Below are 23,594 nucleotides of genomic sequence, written 5' to 3'. Positions count from 1 at the left end.
ATCTGACGCTTCAGCAGGCTGAGCAAATGAATGGAGGAAGTGGTCCGCCTCCTCTTATCCATTGTCTCAAAGATGCAGGCTCATGGAGAAGAAAGGGAGGTTGAATAGAGCTTCTGAAGGAATATGCTGCTTTGTGTTCTGTGGGAAGAGAGCAAGCAGGAGTTCTAGAAGTTCTCTGCACTGGCAGGCTGACAAGCTTGTAATAGGAAAGCGTGGCAATGGACTACTGGTATTGAACATATACTTTCTCTTCTGTAGCCTGCCTAGAAAATCTTAACTGGTATTAGGAAGCTGATGAAATGTTCCAGGCTTGGAATATGGGACCAAGCCTACCTTGAAGGAAGCTCAGTGGGTATGGAAATCCAATTAATTCTGACCTGCTAGTAAAGAATGATTTAAGACATTTTCTGTACATGAGGAAATTCAGAGTTTTTTCCCTTTCTTTTTCTTTTTCTGTTCCTGTCTCCCCTGAATAACTTATCTGTGTGTTCTAGGATACCTCTCAGTTGTATTCCTGATGGGATTTTGCATAGGGAGAGCTGGGCTGATCAAATTACTGGGACAGTCAGAGTCGTCTTCTGCTTAGGAGAATCTTTATGTTTTTCTTGCTCCAGCTGTCAAGCTGTCATAGCCAAATTAACCCAAGTGGGATTTTAGTAGCAAGCTCCCTTTTTAAAGGCATAATGAGGCCAAGGAAATGTAAGAAGAGCGAGAGCAGGACAGGGATTTTTGATAAACTGGGCAGAACTGAGGGTTACTTCACATTCCAGAGCTATAATATTTGACTTCCAGCCTCAAAGGGGATTTCAGCTGAGAAATGAATCCTTTAGAGGAAGGGGTGTAGAAGTTCTATCAGTATTATAGCTGGTTAGATCTCTGTGTATTTCCTTTTTGCATGGTCACTGGGACTAGCAATTGCTAGCATTTAGGTGTCTTGTGATCAGAATACTTTCATATGGAATGAGTTTTCTTTAAAATCAAGCTTCTCTTGGCTCAGGGACCCATAGCTGTCATTTCTTTAGCAAGCATGCTATTTTTCTTTCTTTAAGTTAATGGAGATTAGATTTGTGTCTGTGATAACAGAACCAGTCTTGGTGATCCATGAGATCCCTTCCATCCTTTGTTCTTCCACATACTGTCTAGAAGGTTATGTCAATTCAAAAGAGAAGTAATTAGTTCCACAGGATGCTGACAGAGTCCATCACTAGTGTGCAGTGGGGATGAAGATGCTGCTTTAGGTGCCTGCTTATAAAAGCACATCAGAAAGTCATCAGACTCCTTGAGTGGAAGCCTGTGTTGAAGCTTTTAAATGTGTGATGAATGGGCTGCCATGACCGGCATGTTTAGTATCCAAAAGCAATTGTGAAAATTCCCTCTTTTTATTCTTAGGAGAGCATTAAAACCCATCCCAGAGGATGTGCCATGCTGGATTTGACTCAACAGAACCTTCAGTATGGGTTACCAGCTGCTTTGACCTGGAGAAAGTACTGTTGGGGAGAGGAAAAAATGATACTAGTTGCTCAGTGGCTGAACTCTTATGGCTGCTTTGCCTCCTTTATTCAACCGTGGTTACACTGTGTCTAAACTAAATCGGTATTATTTGGACAGGTTGATCAAAAATGCGTATATTCAAAAAATGTCTATTGGAAAAGAGTTCAGTGAGATTTCAAACAATGCCTGTGTGTGAGGACAGGAGGAAAAATCTCCAGGGTGGACATAAATCTCACAAATAAATCCAGGAGCATTCTCCCAAGTAATAAAGATTTGGGTCTGAAAGCGAGTGCTTTTTGAAAGAACAGTATCAGCCTGGTGCTAAGCAGAGACAAAAAGTCAATTGTCTATCGGTGAAGGCTGCAAAAGAATTTCTTATTATCTTCTGCTTACTCACCTCTTCAGGAAATAGGAGGCACAGCAGAGGATCATGGCTAGATTTGGAAATCTTCAGAAAAGCATCCTTTGAAGCTGTTATATTTCCCAACTTTATATTAAGCAGATCTTATCTTTTGTGGGATGTTTTTATTATTTTCTTAATAATAGAACTCCTTAAGATATAAGACAGTTGGACCAATCACTGTTTTCTGAAAAGTCAGAGCACCGTACGAATCATAAAGCTGATGATAGTGTTTTCACAAAAAAGGCTATATCATGTCCTAGATAAGAGGAACCATGAAGGGTTGGCTTGCATGAAGCTTTAAACAAGAGCAATGTGCTTGGTTTCTCAGTCATCCATCAGGTCAAGTAAGGTGGATGTCTGAAGTGGCTGTGGCCAAATGTTGAATTTTGGAGTTTACCCATTATACTTCAAAGACAACAGCAAATTTTTGGGCTGTCATCAAATGTTCACAAAAGAGTCAAGCTGAAGAAGGGAAATCATCAAAACATGTATTTGTACAATCTTTAGATCTAAGTCTAACACCTTTTGTGCTTTTTTTTTTCCCAAGTAAAAGGGATTGAGAATTAGGTCAGTTCCTCAGGGATCATCCAGATGGAGGCACCTGCTTTTGCAGCTCAAGGAGAAGGGGACTGTGGGATGAGAAAACCTCATGCAGAGAGTGCTGAGGAATCACAGGTCTCATTGGCCATTGGCTTTTCTAGTGTATCAGAAAAGACACTTGGGGCTTTCCATTACCAAAGTAAATAATGACCTTGCTTTGATAGATCAAACAAATAACACCAGTGTTGTGCCTTTGAGAGCCCTTGATCCCAGACAGAAAAGCAAGGGTTTTCCTTTTTATTTTGGACCCATTCCACTGCAAACAAAAGCATCCCACAGGTCAGACAAGAAGGGTATCTGACAGGATTTAAAGAGACTTCTCCTTTTTCCTTCTGTTCTCTACACCAGTAATTCACATTAAAAAATATATCAGACCTAAAAGCTCCTCATTCAGTTTATATCTGTAACGGATAGAAAATGTGGAACAGAAAATGCTCTGTGACTCACTCAAGAACTGTCTTGGCTTTGTGGACTTTAAGAGTCCTGTCTTCCTTTTAAATCAGAAAACAGTGATCCTGCAAAGTAGCAGATATGGTTACAATAGCTAAGTGGACTAGAACAACATTTAGATGTATAAACACAAGAGATACTGTTGTCCCTCTGCTGATCTGTGCAAGTACCGCTCTTAGAATACTAAATCCATTCCTGAAGTTGGCATGTCTGTAAAAACAAGTGTAGAAATGCTGGGGATAGTAATGATTTGAAGTCTGGAAAATTGTGCTTCACAGTGAGAGCTTTCAGATAGTCCATTCCTCCCTTTCAGAGGTTTTCAGAAATGACATTTAGAGGACTAAAAGCAGTTAATTTGCCAAGCTATGTCCAAGATTATAGGAATCTGTAATCTGTACCAAGCTGTAACAACATGCAGTGGCTGGAATCTAAGACTAGAAAATGTTTGCTATATAAATAGTTCTTTATTTCTAATTTAATAGTGGAAAAAGATTAAGAGCTATTGGAATGACTACTAATGGACTCTGTAGAAGGTCCTAAGGCATCAAGCCTAAGTGTAGTTTCTCTTCAGATGCTGTGGTGGGAGACAGGCTTTAGACTGTTACCATTGAGTTGGATATGGACAACTGCGTAGTTGTAGAAGGTGAACTTTCAGGAAGATGACACTCACTGCTGTTATCTCATGTTAGGTCAGGGATTAGTTGTCTTAAAGAACAGCTGACGGGAATGCTGTAACTTGGAGGTGTAGGGAGTCTAAGGAGGTGATTGAGTTTTACCAGAACATGCAAGAAGACTCTTTCTCACCTGGCAAAGAAAAGGGAAGCAAATAACCAAGTTAAGTGAAATGATAAGGCTGACTGCAGGTTTGTAGTTATCAGTTTAGGCTTGATTATCTGTAGCGGGTTTTCCTCCATTTCCCTGTCTTAGGCTTACAACTATGGACAAATGATTTGCATTTTGTTCTGAAAGTGGAATCTATATACAAGGTTGGTGGAAGCTGCCCTCCTCTTAAAAATTAGATGTGTTTGGAACAGGGTTTTTGTAGTACTGAGCGAGCTACTATAGACTTTCACATTGTGGTTTCTAAAGGACAGTAAATCCCCCAAACAGAAGACCTCTGGTTTCCTCTGGACTCTACAACCCAGCACTTCGGTCACCCAGAACTTCAGTCCTGGTTTTACAGACAGGAACTAGAGACTTTGGTCCTGTAGTTACCCACAGAGGTAACTGTGGCATAAAAACCCAATCAGAATTTGTCAACATGTCAATTTCCTAGAGTAACCTAACTTTCTATTAGAGATATCCCTCCAATTATATTATGAAAGCATTTCAGTAGATTCAAGGGTCTCGACCCTTTCACTAGAAATATGTTTCAGTTTTTTGTTAGACATCTCTCAAAATCTTAGACTTTGGTCTGTTAAGGATGATACATTTAGGAAACTTAGAGATTAACTCTTTTTGTCTTCTGTGCTAATCAAAGACTTTAACAATAAGCACTATCATTAGATCCTCTTTTTTTTGATAACTGATGCACAAACCAGTCAGTTTCTGGGAAAAATGGTACATTAGCTTGGTTTCGAAGGTCATGCTGCAGTAGAGGCCTCACTGTAAATGCTTTTCTTTTTAACTTTATAAACCAATTACTACAGCAGGATGAAGGAGAGTTTTGATTCCCTAATTGACAAATTGTTTTCAGTTCTTAATTTGTAGTTTCAGTTATGGAAGACTGCTTTCAAGATTCAGAATCTGTATTGCAGTAGTCTAGCTGGAGGAGTTAGAAGACAATGGGAGAACAAAGGAGTTCAGGAATGAAGAAGGAGAAAGAGGTCTAAGCCGTTTCCTCTGTTTCTTGGTTTTGGAATGAGTGACTATTTTAACCTTAAGTAACGCTGAGATTATTGGCTGTCTTCCATCATGAAATGCAAGTAACGTTAAGATAAGAAGGTAACTTCCTCCTGGCAAACTGTTCCCTCTCCATTTCTCTCCCATATTCTGCGTAAAATCTTTTCTCCTAGGCATGGGTGAAAGGAGCCTCCTTGTCTTTAACTTGAACGTTTCCTTTCTTCTAGTAATCAAGCCTACAGATATAGCCCCTGTGTGCTCAGCTGAAAAGGAAACCGCTTTTTTTTTGACAGTGAAGCTTCACTGCCAAAATGATCTTGTACTGCAGGTGGCTAGAGGTATATGATACAAGTTAGTTTGTCAGCTTTGGAACACATCTGAAGGGCAGGCTCTTCAGGAAGGGTGAACTTAGCACCAGTCCTATGATTAGCAAGTCTGGTTCTGTCTCCTTCAGCTTCTGAGACCTTGAAGATCCTTTGCAAGTTCTGCTTTCAGGTAAGGAGAAACTTATTCCTATTTTGACCCTCCATAACAAAAGGCTTAGTAAGTACTGATCCACATAAAGGTTTGGTCCTCAGCTGGGGAAAATTGGCAGAAGTCCAGCAAATTTCTAGAAATAAAAAACTGGAGAAATCTGAAAGCACAGCAGTTACTGGGACTTGCATGATATTCTGCAGCTTGTAAGAATACAGGAGCAGGAAGTTGGAATTACACTGATGGCTTAATCTTTCTGTGATCTCGTTTTTTTATGAGGGAAAGAAAATCTTTAGGAGAGAACTTTGCTCCTGTTCTCTTGGTGGTATTGGCTTGCATGGCTTTGTTTTTTTTTGAAAACTGATAGCAGAAGACTATCCAACCTTCAGGAGTGGAGCCATTATATGTGGGGCTGTGCAACAGGAGCCAAAGTTTAAAAATAAAATACCAGGCTGCCTTCCTGAGGATCCAGACATAGCATACACACACACACACACACACACACACAATATCTTGACTGACCACAGTTATATCAGTTACTGAGTTCAGAGCAACGGACAATGAGAACCAAAAAGGGAGTCTTGTTCCTCAAAAAAGAAAGGGGAAGAAATGTAAGACTTCTGCAGCCTCAGATACCAGCTTCTGGAGTGCATGGGAGGCCCCTCATCACCAGCAGGGTTGAGAGACAGTAAGACCAGATGACTGTCAGTCATTCCTGGTGGTGTCTGCTGTAGCCCCTTCCCAGCCCTCCCTTTTCTCTCCCTCATTTTCTCTGCCATACTGAGTAATGGTTCTGGGCAGAGCAGTCTCTTTTTGAAAATGTTCTCCTTTCTTAAGAGATTAAAGCAGTGGCTTTTATTTCATACTGAGTGCTGAGGGACCAGCACACCAAACATCTGTGAAGAAATTAAAAGACCAACTCCTTTGACTTCAGAGCTACTTTAAAGATACGCATCACCAGTGTCATTCTCTGCTAGGCTGTGGAAATAGCAGATGATCAGTTTGCATCCTTCCAGAAGACCTGGAGAAGGAGGGGCCTACAGAGTGGGTAGTAGATAGACCCAGGAAGAATTATTTATGGCAGAAAAGCAGAAATTTAAGTTTTAACACCAGGAATATAGCTTGGAAGGTGAAATAAGTTATGTTAGAAAGGAACGATCTTTTGAAAGAAAAGGTGGCACTACTCAGTCTAAGAAAATTGGAAGATACCATTCTTGATCACTGGTGAGAGTAGGCAGGGATGAAGAAGGTGAAAGATTTAACCCTTTTTTGCCTGCTTCCCCAAAATGCTGATGTCCTATCAACTTCCAGACTTTGCTTGGTAATTGTGAGCTGGGCTGACGAGGGTGGGAAGTCAGGGTTCCTCCAGTGGCTTGGTGTGAGGCAGCAGGGAGTGTGCTTTTCTCAGGTGACGTGACATAAACTGTATGCAGGTAGCAGCTGTGCACAGTCTTATCTCCCTGTATGCCACCTCAAGCTAGTGTGCTAAAAGATTGGAGCCTATGCTTTTGACTGTATGGAGTGGGCAGATGCAGTTTCCAGAAAAACCCGTGATCCCCAGATACATCTCATAGTAAACGCAAATGGATTTTTAGCTAGGCTTCTTCTAGCTTCAGCAAGCATGTTTGTATATCTCAGTTGACAGCTACAGGGAGAAAAAAAACCAAAGAAGAGGTGTTACCACTTCGTATCTCTGCCCAGGCAAAGTAACAGTCACAGCTGCCCATGACACACTTGGCTTTTGGCAGAGCTCAGGCTGGTTCTGCTCTGCAGACATAGGATGAAGCATGCTCAGTATGCTTGCTTCAACAGGAATGCCAGCAGTATCTTGGATTACTACAGAGTGCTCTGTGTCTGTGAGCTCCTTCTGTAGAGTTTGGGTTCACATTAAACGGGATCAGGAGTCCTTGGTAGCCTGTGTATGGCTCTCAGCACAGGCTAATCACCTTTTTTGGAAAGTTGTGTTTTCTTACACATCCAGACTCTCAAACTGGAACACTTATTTTATTGAAGATTTTCAGTAAAAACATACTAGCTTTACATACTAGTTGAACATACACTGAAAGTGATGCTGTAGCCTAAAGGTTTTGTAGGACTTGATTCTCTTACAATCTGAATTTTTTTTTTAAAAAATCCATAGAATATCTGGGTCTTGTTTGTGGTGATGTCCTAACAATGAAGGGTAGGTGCAACTGTCAGCATGTGAAAACTAATTGCTTGGTTTGTTCTCATAAATTTTGTTAGCCAGGGTGGAGTGGAAGTGTGCACATGCTTTGTGGCTCCAGCTAGCATGTGTGAAAGAGAGGTCTGATTAAATCAAACTTCCTCTTCTTTGGTCATGAATATCTCCTGCTTACAGAAGACACTGAGGAAGACCTGGAGTGTTTCTCTTACAGATATTTTTATAAAGGTGCTATAAAGAAGATTCCCTTTATGACTTCTAGTAAGTTTTGATGGTTTTTTGTCTAGACATTTTCTAGAACAGAATAATTATTAATATGTTGCCCATTATTTAGAAGAGTTTGGGAAGAGAGTAGAAGGATTCAGCAGTTTGGGCAAAATCGTATTAAGAGAAAAGCCTCTCAGACCGTACAAGAATTTCAGTTTTTCTAGCTGTCAATCCTTCAAAACAAATATCCTTCCTCACCCCCATATAAAGCTCCCTTTTTGGATGGCCACCCTTTTTTCCATCTCCCTCCTGCCACTGTGATCTTGAGTAATATGAGGGTTAGACCATGTTCACCAACCCTTAACTCTGTCTCCCCTGGTATTCTTCTCCTCAGCTCAGCAGACATTTTGCTGAGTTGACCTAAATTCTTCAGCAAAAGGCCTGGATTCTGTGCAGGAAGCTGGAATGGCAACTCCAGTTAAGAAGTAAACACAAAGATAAATAAAGAGTATCAGTTAATATCCTTGTGTGTGGTGTATGATTTACCCCTGCTCCTGAAATTTTAACTTCCGCTGTGCTGGAGAACCTTTCATTTGTAGTTGTTGTGGGAAGTTAGCACTGGGATTTCAGGCACAGCGGCACAGAAAGGTAGCGTGGCGTAACTGGGAACGGCTGGAGTCTGGAAACCCACTTTCTGCTGCTGGCTGTGCCACAGACCAGCTGTGCGACCTGGAGCCAGGCTACTTTACTTCCCTGTGCTTCTCCATTACCAGGTAAAGGAATAAGGTTCTCCGTGACGCAGACTCACTCATCTTGCTTTTCACACAGAGAAAGCCTACAACACTGTGGCCTGAAGCTGCATGAGTCAAATAAATAGGTAGTAACTGCATGAAATAGAGTGTCAGTATTGCTACTTGATATACTTAATTCTGCATTTTTGTTCCTTACATATTACCTACAGGTTGTGAGTCTTCAGATTTTGTTCAATAATTTGAAGCTGTTTGAAAACCAGGGGAATACTTCAGTCTTTTCTCTCTCTGAGAGCAAGTCACTTCTGCTAATTTAAATGACTTGTTTGTGATAAATGAATGGAAACCTGAAACATATGATATTGTCTTTTGTCTTGCTTTGGTGTTCCATAAACAGCAGAAGGTAAAATGAAATTTCTGCAGGACTGATTGTATACTTTTTGGCATAGACTCTTTTGTCAATGAAGTCCTAAATTAATGTGAAACTTTCACTCTGCATACATTCCTGCAAACAAGAACCCACGCTTGAACGAATGCTTGTTGCAAGAAACAAATAAAAAAGTACAAATGCCTTTTATTCAAATGAGTTTTAAAGGGGAAAAAAAGTCTAGAATGGACAACAAAACACATTACATTCTTGCTTTTTTCTCTTCCATAGTGTTAAAGGATGTTGGCTAACATAAATGAAGTGCCTCAAAATATTCTTTGTATGTATTTTGGTGTCATATGGTTCATGTATGCCTCTTTTGCGATGAAAAAACAGGGAGGAGATTCACCTGACTGGCAAGTGGTGTTGCTGAATGCTGTGTCTAATGGGTTGTTCACTTAGCTGGACTCTTACTGAAAAGAGGCATGTGTTGTTTATCTCTGTGACTGTCCATGTCTCCTCTCCATGTGTAGTTGAAAAGATGCATCCTGTCCCTTTCAACCAGCATAAATCTGAGGACATACAATTTTATAACAGCTGAGTCTATGGTCTTTGTGGTTTAGTTTTTTTTTTTCTTGCTTGCTTGTTTCCATCTTTGTTCCTTTAGTGAGAAGAAGAAAAAAGAATTTCTTTATATGGTTCTGCTTTGAAATAATCCTGCTTTATTTTAAAACCTCTTGAGCTGGAGGATTCAATGACACTTGATCTGCCTAAAGTATTTATGTATACTTCTTGGAAAAACAGTAAGTTGGGAAGTTTGTAAGTTTCTTCCCTTTAAGTCAAACTTTGGTTCCTTTTTTTAAGTGGTTCTATAATCATCAATAAAACCAATTTCAGTTATGTACCCCTTTGCTTTGGAACTGTAGATCATTGAAGTCTGTCTTTGTCATTACCATAAGTGAATATTCTTTCTCTTCGTTGAAAACGTCGTGAGCCAGACTACCCTTCCTTTGCTTTCAGAACATTAGTTCTGAAGTTTTCAGATTAATTAAAAGGCATGTTATATTGCATAATTTTGTTTGTATCTCATTGGGTTGAAAGTTCTGTTGGGTGTTTTAAACCATCACAGGGCTTGAATCTTCTGGGTTCCTTTGGGTATTTTTTGAAATGTTTCTGCCATCTTTGTTAGCTTAAAATATATCTTATCCACTTCCATCTACTTTGTGTGCAGAGTAAATGTCAAGGTTTGTCTACCCATGGAATTATTTAGGCAGAGCTATTGCAGTTTCAAACAACCCTCCTTAAGTCCAAAAGCATGTCCAAGTGTGGGTACAACCTCACTTCTGGTTCTTCTCACACACATGGCTTGGTGTGACGTGCAGGATGACCTGGAGACTTGGTGAAAGTGTTTGTAGAAAGACATGCTGAGGTCAGTTGCAGAGGGCTTCTAGTGAGAACAGTAACAATAAATGGATCCTTCAGAACAAAATGGATCTGCTCCATATTCAGATACACAATGACCTCATTGTATTTCTGTGTTTTGGTTGTGGAACTGTTGGCAGTCAAGATGTTCTGTGCCCTCCGTTCCAGAGAGGGAATATCCCTGGAGCAGTTACTCTCTCTGCAGCTAAAGCAATGGCTAGTGTACCAATGGGGAGAGAGGACAACTGCTGCCCAGACTGCTTTCCTAGAGCCAAGAGTGGATGGGCTTCTGGTTGTAGCCAAAAGCAGAATACTTGTCCTGAAGAGCTACTTCCCATGAATTTTCAATAACATACCTGGATTTGCAATGAAGTAAGAGATTTTCTGAGGACAACGCTTATGAGAAGGCCATTTCTTGGCCGTTTATCTAATGCTTCTCTTCAGGCTTCTCTTTGTTGCTTCTTAGTATTTAGCAAAACCAAAATCCTGGTGAAGTCAAAGATGCCACTGGGCTGTCTTTTCTTGAATTTGTCTAAGTATCTTGGTGGTTTTTTTCAGGGCATTTTTTTCCTATTTGGAGAAGATCCCATTTTTGACTAGGCACATACATGAGCACTTTCTAAAAAGTCCTTCCACCTTGAATTTACCCAAGAAGTCTCTTCTCTTAGGCCAGGAAAACTGAAAATCTCTTTCAGTCTTCACCTTGCTTTAGACAGAGTGCTCTCTGGGGACCTGTGTTGAGTTTTCTACATCCTGTCTCTTACAAAAATCAAGCATTTGGGTTCAGTTTCCAGGTTACACATATTTCCAAAGGTTAAGGAAACTAATTTATCCGGAGACTTTCTCGGAAGTGGACTGTCCTATACTTTCCTTTTTCCATAATGAAGATATGCCATCTTTTTTCAGTGTTTGAATAAAACATGATGGCCAGGTTTCAAATTGGTGATGACCTGAGGTAGATAAAATCTTTGATGAACTATTTGTAAATGATGAGAAGTTATTAGTTTAATTCACTGGGTTAAATAGAAGGAGTGGGTGGCTGGAAAATAATAGGTGGCTGTTCATGGTCTCCCTTTAATTTTTTTTTCAAAGAGATATTTTTATGTTGATGAACTAGTCTTGAACTGAACTTTACTTATGACAAGAGACATTGTTTTCTTTATATGTAGTTTGGCAGTTGTTTACATATTCTGGCATAAAGTTTTGGCAATTAGTTTCTCTTTTATCAGCTTTCACCCTGTATCTTTAGGGTAAAGCGAGAATGGTTCCACTTTCCTCGAAATGAGAGCAATCTTATGACAATGGGAACTGATTATTTTGTTCTAAAATTGGATTTTGTTCCTAGTTATTTAAAATGCTTGAAAATTTTTCAGTTTTAAAAGGTTAAATGTAAAGCATTTATAACAGCATAAAAAACCAAGGTGTTGTGTAATGGACTTGCAGAAGAGAAAAAAGCTGCAATAGTTCTGTAATGTCTTACATACTTGCAAGGATTGTAGCTTTTGAAGGATGCAGTTGGTTATAATCTCAGCCCCTCTTAGCCATGGGACTTATTACAAAGAAAGTCTTAGTTATTTTTTCTTCTTTATGGTCCATTTCCTGTTTGGGTATTTCTTAGGAGGAAGAAAAAGAAATTGGATCTTAGTGGCTGACCCTCAAACAGCTTATTTAAAGCAAAAATGATTAAACTAGGACAGAAGAACTCCATTAGGAGCTTCAACATCTTACCACTTTTGATACAACTCAGCTTTAATAATAGTTTTCTCCTTAATTTGAGTAAGTCCAGAGTATTCAGGGGAAAGAACTGTTTATTACTGGAAAGATGAGAAATAAGGTTAACAAGAGGTTGGGGTTTTTTCTTTTTGTGAGATTGTTCTTAATTATTACCTGCATAACACAGTGTGTTTCATGTTTCTTTTACAGACAGGGAATAGCAGCTTTTTCCTCTTTTTAATGTAATAGTTTCTAATGCCTCTTTGATCCAAACACTTTCTGGCTGAAGAACTTCCATTAACCTTGGTCAATTCATAGATATTGTGATCCATAATCCTAGGATCACTCTGAATTCCTTGTTTCCGCCGCCCCTCAAAGAGCGCTGTAGATGTTCCACTTAGTTTCTTCTAGGGACTGTCTGCTATCTGTGTATCACACAAATGGTGATGATGATTGAGCCAGTATGCTACTTTACATATTTTGTACTTGGGCTTTATATATTACACCAACTGCAAAAACTTGTTTCCTGGAAGGAATAAATGGGTGGAGATGGAGGTTGAAGGGGGAGTAAAAGAAGCAAGGTTCTCATTTGGACCCAGGATATTGCATTCCAGTGTGTATGTATTCCATCCCAACATGTAATCCAATGGACTATATATATATATAAAGTTATTTGGGACAAAGTAAAGTATTTTGGACAACATAAATGTTAGCTGCAACTTGTTCCTCCTTTTCAGCAGTATCAATTTTCAGCCATCAGTGATAGGACCAGCATCTTTCTGCCACCATCCCAAACAGTCAGAGGATCTTCACTTGCACAGGTGGAACAGATCTTTTGGGAGGGGTGGCAGGGAGAAGTGTGGCAGCCTAGTGGTAATCACTAGTCTGAGATCTGTCAAACACTGGAAAAGTATATATTCTTCTACCTGGGGCAGAGACGCTGGCTGCCATACTGCAAGTGAGTCAGTGGGCAAATAAAACTGTGTATTCTGTCTGGCATTATAAATGGGTCAGTGATGGATTTGTATTACCTGAGGAAATGAACTGGCTGACAGAGAGGCTTCTGCTTGCTGCCCAGCAAATGTCAAATATAGCAGGAAGCTTGGGGGAAGGGGAGGGATAGCTGGAGACGAAGGCGGTGTTAAAATAGCTAGGATGTCAGTGGAGCTCCTCAAACGAGTGTTTCTGAGAAGTAGACTAGGAAAGCAGAACAATCTTTAGGCTTTGTTAATCAGAGTTTTCCTGTCCTCCAGTAGGGTTTCAGCCATGGATCCTGCTTTAAAGAGTCGTGCATGAGGTGGGTTTGGGTCTGCATGAGGTGATCTGCTGTTCTATTCAGCTTTGTTTGCTGGTACAGAACATGACTCCTGGTGCTTTGGTTTTATAGGGTTAAACCCATTCCTCTGAATGCCCTTTTTCATCCTCTCCACATGCTCTCTGCATGGGGTTAACCCTTTAAAGGAGTATCTCTGGAGCATGTAAGATCTCAGGATGGACTGAGGGAGAGGGCTGCATCATCCCCAGGGTCCTTACAAAGCTGAGCTCATATTGGTGATGAAAGGCAGGCAGTGCGCTTTGGCTCGCTTGGATCTGATCCACGGAATGTTTCTTTGGTTCCCGACTGCCCTGTGAATTTCTCTTACTCGGAGAGTCTTGAATGTCTACCAAACTGGGTGCTGTATTATGAAAATGATCTCTGGCTGAAAGATTACTCCTCTCACCAGCTGAGTTCAGTCTCTGTCACCACTGCTATGATATAGGTCCAGTCTCTGCACTTAGAGGAGGAACATGTGTCCAGCAAAGCATCTTTTCACATCTGTCTTTCAAGATGGTGATAATCTTTATTTTGCCTTCTTGAAGACATTTTTCAGTAGCAGTCCCAAAGCAGAGCTTTGCCCTTGGCATTTGTGGTTTCTGAGTGCTAGTGACTTGATTTCCACCTCTGTGACTATACTGAGAGTGCCTGCTTGGGTTTTGAACCAACTGTGTTGGCTGGTCTAATCTCAGATCTCTAAGATTAAAATTCTGTGGCCCCTAAAATAATCCAGCAGTTCATATGTTCCCCTGGTTTAGCTCTGTCACCAGTTTATAAGCTGTATTTAGCCTCTGTAAAAACACCGTGCTCCTTGCAAACTAACATTGGTCCTCTCTAAAGCATGCTTGCAACTCACTAGCTACAGCACTGTAAGTGACCATGGAATGGAGCATGTAGTTTGGGGTGAATGGCAAGATTACTTTTAAAGGCACTACAGGCTACGCAAGTCTGTTTTACGGTTCATTTAAGGGCAGATGGCCATCAGGACATAATCTCTTCTGTCTTCAGTCACAGCTTTGCTCTTTCCCACTTCAGTTCATGGTGTAGCAGGGTATGTGGTTGAGTCTGTCGTATCTGATTTGCTACTAGCAGGACCCCCTTTATAACAGCTCTGACTTTTCTTGGCAAGAAAGAGAACTTTGCTGGGGTTATGCCAGGCTGAGGAGCCTGCTCCTCCCCCTGCTCCTTCCAGGGTGAGGCTGGTAATGCATCCTTTGTGTAAAGAGCTCCTAGAAGATGTTATTTGCAATGCATGAGAAGGAATTAGGTTGTTTCTGGAGCACCCAGGCAGAGTGCTGCCGTGTTCTTCAGCACCACCTACTGACATCTTCCTCTCCCAAGTCCGTGTACACGGGGGAGTGCACTTCCCTTAACTCACAGGAACTGGACTTATTGAGGTTATCAACAATACACTCTTGGCTGGAAATTAGAAACCCCAGACCCACTGCTTTCAGTTGCATTATGCCACATGGGGAGCACTAAGGGGTACAAAAGCCAAGTTGCTTGGCTCTGGTATCTGTTTTCCTAGGTTGGGCCAGCCCACTTGCCTCTTGAACACGAATGTCTATGCAGAAGGGTGTTGAGAGGTTGGGTTGTGTCAGTGAGGTGGATGACTTGGCTTGTTTCCTGTGAGCATTTAGTATGGGAACCAAGTGGCAGACCACATTTGTACTCTAGAGTTTTGCCATATGCTGTTCCATCTTCCTCTTAAATCCTGGAAGGTTTTAAACAGATATTTTCTTTACAGGTTGACTGGGAAAATGGTTTACTGATTTTTGTGTGTGTTTTCATTTTCTTCCTCTCCTTCACCTTCTGGTAGGAAAGGAAACTAAGTTTATTCTGTAAAAAAAAGGAGCCTATCTGATCAAAATTCCCCCCTTCCTAGTAAAATTATTGTTGCATCTTCTTGTAACACATGGCCAAAGTAGTATTCTGTGTATTGACTCTGGTGAACCATAGGAAAACTTGACAAAACCACCTGTGTGTTCGTATTTGCACCTCCACAACTACTTTTTTGCAGTAAATTAAGTACCTGCCATACTTAATAGGGGAAAAAGTCCTAGTCCGACCATTTAGTTGTCACATTCTCACATATATTTAGAGTCTTTTTGATTTCTGTAGGGATTAATAACGTGCCATGAAAGTAATTCAGAAGATCAGAAAAACCTATCCTAGTCTTGCTTGGAGCAAAAGCATTTAATATTCGAGAGCCTTCTCACAGGCGAAGTTCTTCATCCTAAGACTCAGTTGCCCATGCTCTGTACCATGTAATGCCTTACAGCTAACCTTCAGGAAGGGAAGGCAAAAAAATGTCGGAATCATACTTTGTATGACTCTCTCTCAATTTGCCTTTTAATTAAGTTGTGGCATTTTATTTGCAATCCGCTTTTATTTTAAAAGTTTGAAGTTTGAAAGTATCCTTCAGGCATTTAGATGGCCTCTTCATGTATTTTTTTTAAAAAGAACGTATATGTACACTCCAGGAGCCCAAAGAAAGAAGGAGAAGAGACATTATTTGTGAGAAATGGAAAAGGAGTGGTCAGCATTTAGGTAGCTTGAATCAGTAAAGCCCCAACCTGACGCTCCTTGTAGTTCGGTTACTTATATCTGAATTGTCTTTGTTGATTTGATTTCCTTGCAAGTAACACGTGGGTTGTACGATCAAGTATTCCGTCTTAGACTTTTGTCTTCCTTGCTAGGGAAGTTTGTGTTTTCTGCAGTGAGATAACTATCAGTTTGCTGTGTCTGCTTGAGGCTGGGGACCACAGACTTTTCCTCAAACTACCTCGCAGAAGCTGACATTGTGCTTCAATCTGTGATTCTCCTTTCTTTCGTACCTCCTTGTAAAATCTATGGTGTGCCTTTATTCTGCTAGGGTCTTACATTGATATAAGCCATTGAGATGGCTAATATGCATTAATGTTCAATAACTGAGTACCATGTTTTTCTGTTGGGTTTTTTTTTTTTTGTGTGTGTGTGTTTGTTTTGGATTTTTTTTTCCATTTTTTAAAAAGTCATAGTCTTGGAGAACCGGTTGAGCTGATAGCAATGTATCCATCATTTGGACCTGTTTCAGGTCATTTAGGTGTTTATATATTAAGTTCCCCAAAAGAAAAATAACCAGAGGTTCTGTGAATCCTTGTTCTCTTCTTGGACTGAAAAACCCATCTATGCTTCTGGCAGCTCCTAGCACTGTGTAGCTTCTCTTCCACAAGCTGTAAGAGTAATGTGGTTTATATTTCCTTTAAAGTGTAGAAGATTTTGTAAGCTATGCGGTAGCTTTACAGTGATCCATAGTATGGTATCAGGTATGTTAAATGAATGCGTGTATTCAGGAATATAAGTAAATAGTAACTGTATAGGGATCAACAAAGTTGGTCATCCTGTTTTCCGTGACCGGGAGATTTCTGAAAAGTTTGGAATATAATGTACAAAGAATGTGTAGTAGGAAGACCTCCTTTTGTGGAATATGACCTGGAGCCCACTTCAGTTTCAAACAGTCTTCCAGGTGGCTGGATAAGTACTTTTTAGGAAAAAAACGAGGCTGTCTCTGCTCAATTTAGATCGTTGTTTTACCGTTGAGTTGTAATGCATCTCTAACAGAAGTTCTTTCCTGAAAATATCTTATATTGTAATACATATTTCCATGTAGGTCAACAGAAATATTTACTGGAAGAAATGGGCAACAGGATCACACGTATCAGCTGGGTGTAACTGCTGAGTTTCAAAATGTAATATATGACCCAAAACTGGACATCAGTATGGAGATCTTGATAATAAAGGGTGTAACTGGTGATAAAATTTTACTGTAAGTCCTTTATATGAAAACACAAACCACAAAGTAAGTATATTGGAGTGGGCAGTTGCAACCCAACCCATGGAGTTCTACCAAAATCCTGTTCTATCAAATTAAAAAAAAAGTGAAAAAAGACATGGTATTTCAATTTAGTTTATTTTGATACCAACTTGGAGGAGTAACTCCAAAGACAACCCTCAGAGGACCAAGAATCCCAGTAGCTTGACTGGAATTTGGTCATTGAAAAAGACCCATGAATTGAGTACGTTTGCCTGACTATAGTTGAGAGTTGAATTTATTATTTGAATTCCTCATTGGTTATGGACTTTTTTTCATAAATGAAAGATGAGGCTGGCTTCCTCCAGTTAGAATAGCCTTCAGGTTTCCAGTTTCTCAAATGTATAAATTTTTTCATTGCTCCTATGATTTTACTTGTTCAGTCCTCCTTTTCCCTGGTGTGATCTTATGTTCTAAAAAGTGTTTTTTTTTTTTTTTAAAAAAGGCAAACCAACGCCAAACCCAACGACATCAGAGCAGCAGCTCCATCATACATGAGCTGAACCTGGCCAGGAGCCCAGGTGATATGGCTGGAAGGTCCTCACCACAGCTGTAGGCACTGGTGCCTCGTAAACCCCAGGCTTCTCTGGCAGGGAAAAATGCCTGTGGTGTTACTCATGGGAACTTTGAAAACTTGTCATGTCTGTAATTAGTTCCTTGTGAATCACACTGCCATAGTGTTTGGTAGTTTATTTCTGGTAGGTTGATCTCCAACAGCAACAAAAAGGCGGCAGGGAGATTAGACCAACACTGAAGCTTTCTGCCTGTTTTGAAGGAAACGGGTAACTCTGGTGCGCGATTCCAGCCTCTGCTAAGACATTCTGTTTATGCCGATCTGCTTTGACCCAACGTGCTGCGTGGGAGCCACCGGGGCTCCCCATAGAAGAGACAGATCAGGGCCTGGCAGCCTGGGCCTGTCCCACCGCCCCAGCCGGGAGCAGGGCAGGCTGAGGGCCAACCTCAGCCCCGGGCATTGGGAACCTCCCTAGGGCTGGGCCTGGCTCAGCGGGGCCCAGGGCAGGGCTGTGCGAAGCTGGAGACCGGCCCTCCTGTGGCATTCCTGGGGCAGGGGCTGATGGCGCCAGGGGGTGAAATGGGGTCCGGGGCTCTGGAGGAGCCCTAGGAAGGCTGTTGAGGAAGAGTGAGGCCTGTGGGTGCCCTCAGGGCCCTGACACATACTGCACCTCTAGGGGGACTTTGTCCAGTTGAAAGGGGTTTGGCAGTGTTTCTGCCAGTGCGATGGGATGCGTAACAGAATCATAGAATCATAGAATCATTTAGGTTGGAAAAGACCTTTAAGATCATCAAGTCCAACCGTTAACCTAACACTGCCAGGTCCACCACTAAACCATGTCCCTAAGCACCACATACAGGGATGGTAACTCAACCACTTCCCTGGGCAGCCTGCTCCAGTACTTGATAACCCTTTTGGTGAAGAAATTTCTTTCAGCTCCACCTTGGCACAGAGTAAAATGAAAGCTGTGTGCGCAACCTGCGTGTATGAGGTAGGGATGAAGATGCTTCTGATCATCTGACCAGAGGAAGGCTTGGAGAACTGGAGATTTCTTTGTTTTACATGTGAAGTTACTAAGACTTAGATGGAAGTTCACATAGTGTGTGTGGTCTGACTGACCTTTTCAGTTGTGGTTGTGCATGTGCATATTCTTAACTTCTAGAAGCGCTGCTGACTCCATCTCAAAATATAACGGATGGGTAGTCAAACCACAGAAGCTCAATTTTGAGGTCAGTGCTTTGGGCTTCACAATTAATTTTGTATTTTGAAGCTTTAAAACCAAACTTAAACATAATTATTTGTACTACTTTGGCTGCTGCCAAATTCTGTAATGACTGTTGTTCAACAAGCACAATTCTCTTTTGTTTTGGATTTTTAAAAACCTAGAAATCTAATGCAACTGTGTCTCTGATGTTTTCACACATTTGTGAGTGTAGAGAAGGATGCCGAAGACAATTTGAGACTTTACCTTGGGTCTTTAAAACTGTGGCTTTGAGAATCTCTTTTGCCCAACATTTTGGGAGCTTTCCGCTCATAAGGAAAATGAGAATACCTCTTCTCCGTATTAAACATTAAAGCCATATAGTTTAAGAAGAGGTTGTAAATGCAAATTAGTCAGACTGGCATTTTAATAATCTGTTTGGCGAGGTTAGCATCGCATTAGTAAGGGTATTTTAGAAGTCACATTATCTGTGGGCAATGTGGTCTTGAGATTGGTTGTGAATATGTTAAAGGGCTTGTGTGATTTATGGATTCATTTCATGGTGGTTGTGTTTAGTTTTGGGGTTTTTTTCCAGACTTCCTATGCTTCTTTTGAGTTAGTGGATCTGGTAACTCGTCTCTCACTCTACCTCCATTCCCCTCTAAATTTTCTTAATGTGCTGTCTGAAAATTTAAAGGATTATAGAATGTGTTGCCTTAGCTGGTCATGATGGAAACGTGCAAACCTTGCTTTGTCCCTTTGCTTGGGGTGTGCGTCTTGCCAGTGTATTAACATCTGCACTTGAAAATGCTCTTTGCTGGTGGGTAGGTGGGTCTCTCTCAGTTCCATATCCCATGCAGACAAAAAAGGGAGAAAGACACACATTGCGTTTCAGTTTCTTTTGATATATGAGCTCAAACTAGCAGTTTGTGTTTTTCTTTGCCTTTGTGCAATGCCTGAATTTTAAAGAAAAATGTGGAAATGGTAGAGCAGAGTTCCTTACAAAATGCTTCATCTTGCTTTCAGTGTGATGCATGGTGAAAACATCAAATTGAAGTCCCTTCAGCTGTACCTGATGTTTGTTCCTCATAAGCTGTAGTAAGATTAACCTCTTCTCTGACTTGGTGCTGCCTTTGTTATATAGACCCTGCTGAGATTCAAGCTGGAACCCATTACAAAGTCTCCATCAGTTTTTGTAATCAGCAGCTATTAACGATCTCTCAACTCTTCCTTCTGATTTGTAGCAGAAGGGTACTGTTGGTTTAAGACTGTCTAGACAGCAACCAGCATCCTTGAGGATACCTTCACCAAGCATCAGTGTAGTGACAGCTGGAGGTGGTGGTGGTTTTTACTTCTTGAAGCTGCCAGGATTATCTTTTTTCAGAACCTCAGGTTTGCTCTCCCTTCTGGTTTTCTATTTGGTAAGCTGGCCTGAAGTTTCCAAAAGAGACAGCTGAAAGCTTTTTGTGGTGGTGTTTCTAAAGGGCCTGAAGTTTTCCGGGGGGGGGGGATGAGAGGCGTGAGGGGGGAAGAGCGAGATGTGTGTGTGTGTGTGTGTGTGTGTGTGTTGTTTTTCCTCTGTTCTACACAATGGAGCTTTCAGAGAACCTCTCTTAAAAGGCATAGCTACAGCCTTTGTGTGAAGGGTGTGTCTGCTGGCAGGGTTTGCTGATGCAGACAGGCTGGCTGGTGATTAACAAAGGTCATTAGACTTTGGAATCTGGCAGGGGAGTGGGGTTGTGTGTCTTCTGCGCCAAGCAGGAGGGCTCCCCAGGGACAGGGCAGGCTGGAGGCCCCCTCCCTGCCTCCCCCTCCTCCCCCTCCCCTCCTCCTGGGAGGCTCAGCTGCGTGTTGCCTCTGCCTGTAGGACAGCTTGGACCAGTGTCTTGATGCTGTAATGCTGTTTCTGGAACGAACCGTCACATTTGTCATCCATAGGACAGGGGAACCAACCCTAGGAGATGCGGGAGATCTGCTCAGGGAGGGAAGGTGCTGCTTGGGCAGTGCAGGGGGGCAACAGCGACATGACTTGGGGGGCAAGTCATGCAGGAGAAGGGGAGATATGTTCTGGGGATGCTGATTTTTCAAGCATCACCCAAGGAGGAGGAGGAAAAAAGGGAAAAAAAGAAAAAGCCTGGTGTGCTTTAGATGAAGCTGAGATAAGTGAGGCCATGTTGTGCACAGGCGAGAAGCTCTGAGCCTCTGAGTGCAGGAGTTGTCTGAGCTAAAATGGCTGCTCCCAAAGCTCAGAGGACTAGGGCAGCTTAGTGAGTCTTAAAGCTTCAGTGACGCAGGGGCTCATATCTCTTGAAAGTGTGATAAACACATTCAGCAGAGCTGTGGCTTGTTTGGCTGAGATGAAAGGACTAAGCTTGGGGGATGGGTAGTGAAAACTGGATGATCTGCTTTTCTGTGAAGTGCTCTAAATGCAGGAGTCGTCTGCTCCATGGAAAAATTTGTTTTCAGGTCTAATGGACTGTGCTAAAGGAGACGTGGGGTGGGGCTTCACTCACTGCTGTAATTTGATCCAGAGCAGATAGCAACCTCTTCCACACAATTTGGTCTGGTGCTTGCACATAAAAGCTTGAGTATCTCGATTATTGTAACTTTGTTAGCTGAAAAGAAGCTGGTGCAGCGTTCACTTTCTTTATTGGTGGTGGGAGGGAGTGGGGGGGGAGAAAGGATACAGTGCAGCCTGCAACGTAATGTAGGTAAATATGTGAAGAGCCTCTGTGCTCAGACTGTCTAGAATTTGACTTGGTAGAAGTTTATTTTAGCAGGCTATCAGAAGAAGCATTCTTTCGTATAAAATCCTGATGCAGTGCCCTCTCTTGTTTCTGTGCCCTAATGTTTTGGAGCTTTCTCTTTGCTGTGGAAGTAGCTTCATGCTCTACAATACAATAAGCTCTACATACAATAAACGCATGTAATTTTCAGTGCTTTGGGCTGCCCTCATGCCTTGGACCTCTGAAACACCCGGTTTATCCTTTCCCAGCGCAGCACATGGAAGCTTAAAGAAGTAATTCCTGTATTAACATAGGAAGGTTGCTCTTGTGCCTAAGTACTGCACAGGGTAGGAGGGTCTAAGGCTTTTGTCTTGCTTGTGCTTTGTGTCTTCTCTCCTTCATGGCGGTGCGGAAACATACAACTCTCTGTTGCAGGACTGGTCGCAAGCTGAATCACCATACTTCATGTTACCATATCTTATGTTGCTTTGTACTTGAAGGTATGTAGGGCTTTTGGATAAATCAAGGAAGTCATGAGGTCTCTGAGTCTTTGTAACTCCTATTTCCATTGTAATTTTGCAGTATTCCTATTCCCGTTGCTCTCCCTCTCTTCCTCCAGCCCTCTCCGTCCCCTGGAGTGCTAACGCACAAAGGTCATGTCCCCAGAATAGACTAAAATGAAACTGTAAACATTTTAACAAAGAATGGAGATGCCCTTACAAAGCTTGGTGGAAGTAGGGCAGAGCAAAGCATTCTACCTTGGGTTTATGTAGCTGCATCTCATCTTGCAGTTATGCCTAGGTTTTCCACCAATGTCAGGACTGATAGGATGTTGAGAAGAAAAGCAAGTTTCTTCCTATGAAGGCTTTTGATCTATGGTAGTGAAACAGGCAGGACTTGGCAACTTCCAGGAAGGTTACAGTAGGTCTCATAAAGGTAGAAGCCACTGTCTTCTGATTGTAAATTTCAGTGCATGACTGGGAGTAATGTACTGTTTTTCTAGCATATGGGTTGTGGTCTTTGAACAAGACAAACTTCTGAACAGCCCTATCCTGTGTAATGGAAAAGCCAAGAGGACAAAGTCGATGATTGAATCATTAGTAACTCGTCAGAAAGCTGAGTGTTTGTAGTGTTGAGTCAGCAACTTGTGAGCTACCTAGGTAGGACTTTATATGAATCTGAATTGATGCCTCTTAATATGGTAAGCAAAGGTTGAGTTTTACGCCACAGTATTTGCAGAATCTCTGGAAATGATGGAGTCATCATAAGCTTGGTATTACCTATTTTCAGGAGTCGTTGCAATGGCATTGCTGTAAAACATCTCTTCTTCTCTCCTTCCCCTGTTTTTCTTGCAGAATTTTCTAATGTAAAAGATCATCCCTGAACCATGGAGGTGCTGCAGTGTGATGGCTGTGATTTTCGAGCTCCATCTTATGAAGACCTAAAAGCTCACATTCAGGATGTTCACACTGCTTTTCTGCAACCAACTGATGTCTCTGAGGAAAGTCCTAGCCAGCCAAGGTCTGGTTCCATGAATGCTAGCAACCAGACTGAGGTTGAATTTTCTTCTGTAAAGGATGAATTTACAATTGCAGATGAAATAGCAGGTAAATCTCAACTCTAAGATTGATCTCAACTCTAAGATCTCAACTCTAACCCCCTATTTTACATGTGGCTTATTTCAGTGTGTTTTAGTTTCTACTTTTAATGTGATTTAAAAAACTGGCGTTATCTTTATTGCTGTGTCAGCAAAGCAGATGTCTAGCTTCAGCCATATTGGTTCTGACCATGGCTTTTTCTGTAAATACAAACATTTTTTGGATGATTTCATTTCCGAGATGCTTTTCATGTATTTCTTCATATTGCTTTTTGGTTTTCAGATTTTCATGGTTGTTCTTTGCTACCATGAACCACCTCAAAATTTTCAACTTTATTAGTGTACTAGCTTTCTTTTTTCCCCAAGAAGATTATTCTGGAAATCATCTATCCCAAACTGTACACAACAGTCATATATATGTAGACACTATGCATAATGGTCATTTTGCTGACCATTGCCAGATATGTAGATCTCACCATAAGTAAGTG

The 23,594-nt window shown here is 41.4% G+C and overlaps 1 protein-coding gene across 3 annotated transcripts in view; it reads left to right on the top strand.

Moving 5' to 3' along the window:
* The window catches only part of ZNF462 (zinc finger protein 462), an 89,766-nt gene that overhangs the window by 17,726 nt on the left and 48,446 nt on the right, over window positions 1-23,594 (top strand). For all 3 annotated transcript variants that reach the window (XM_076362018.1, XM_076362016.1, XM_076362015.1), the window contains exon 2: window positions 22,865-23,116. In XM_076362018.1, coding sequence (XP_076218133.1) covers window positions 22,897-23,116 — 220 coding nt within the window. In that variant the 5' untranslated portion in view covers window positions 22,865-22,896. The remainder of the gene's footprint in view (window positions 1-22,864; window positions 23,117-23,594) is intronic.

The sequence above is a fragment of the Aptenodytes patagonicus genome, chromosome Z, assembly GCF_965638725.1.
Source record: "Aptenodytes patagonicus chromosome Z, bAptPat1.pri.cur, whole genome shotgun sequence".
Lineage (NCBI taxonomy): Eukaryota > Metazoa > Chordata > Aves > Sphenisciformes > Spheniscidae > Aptenodytes > Aptenodytes patagonicus.
The sequence above is the reverse complement of the archived record's forward strand: the minus strand, read 5'-3'. Positions and strand labels throughout refer to the sequence as shown.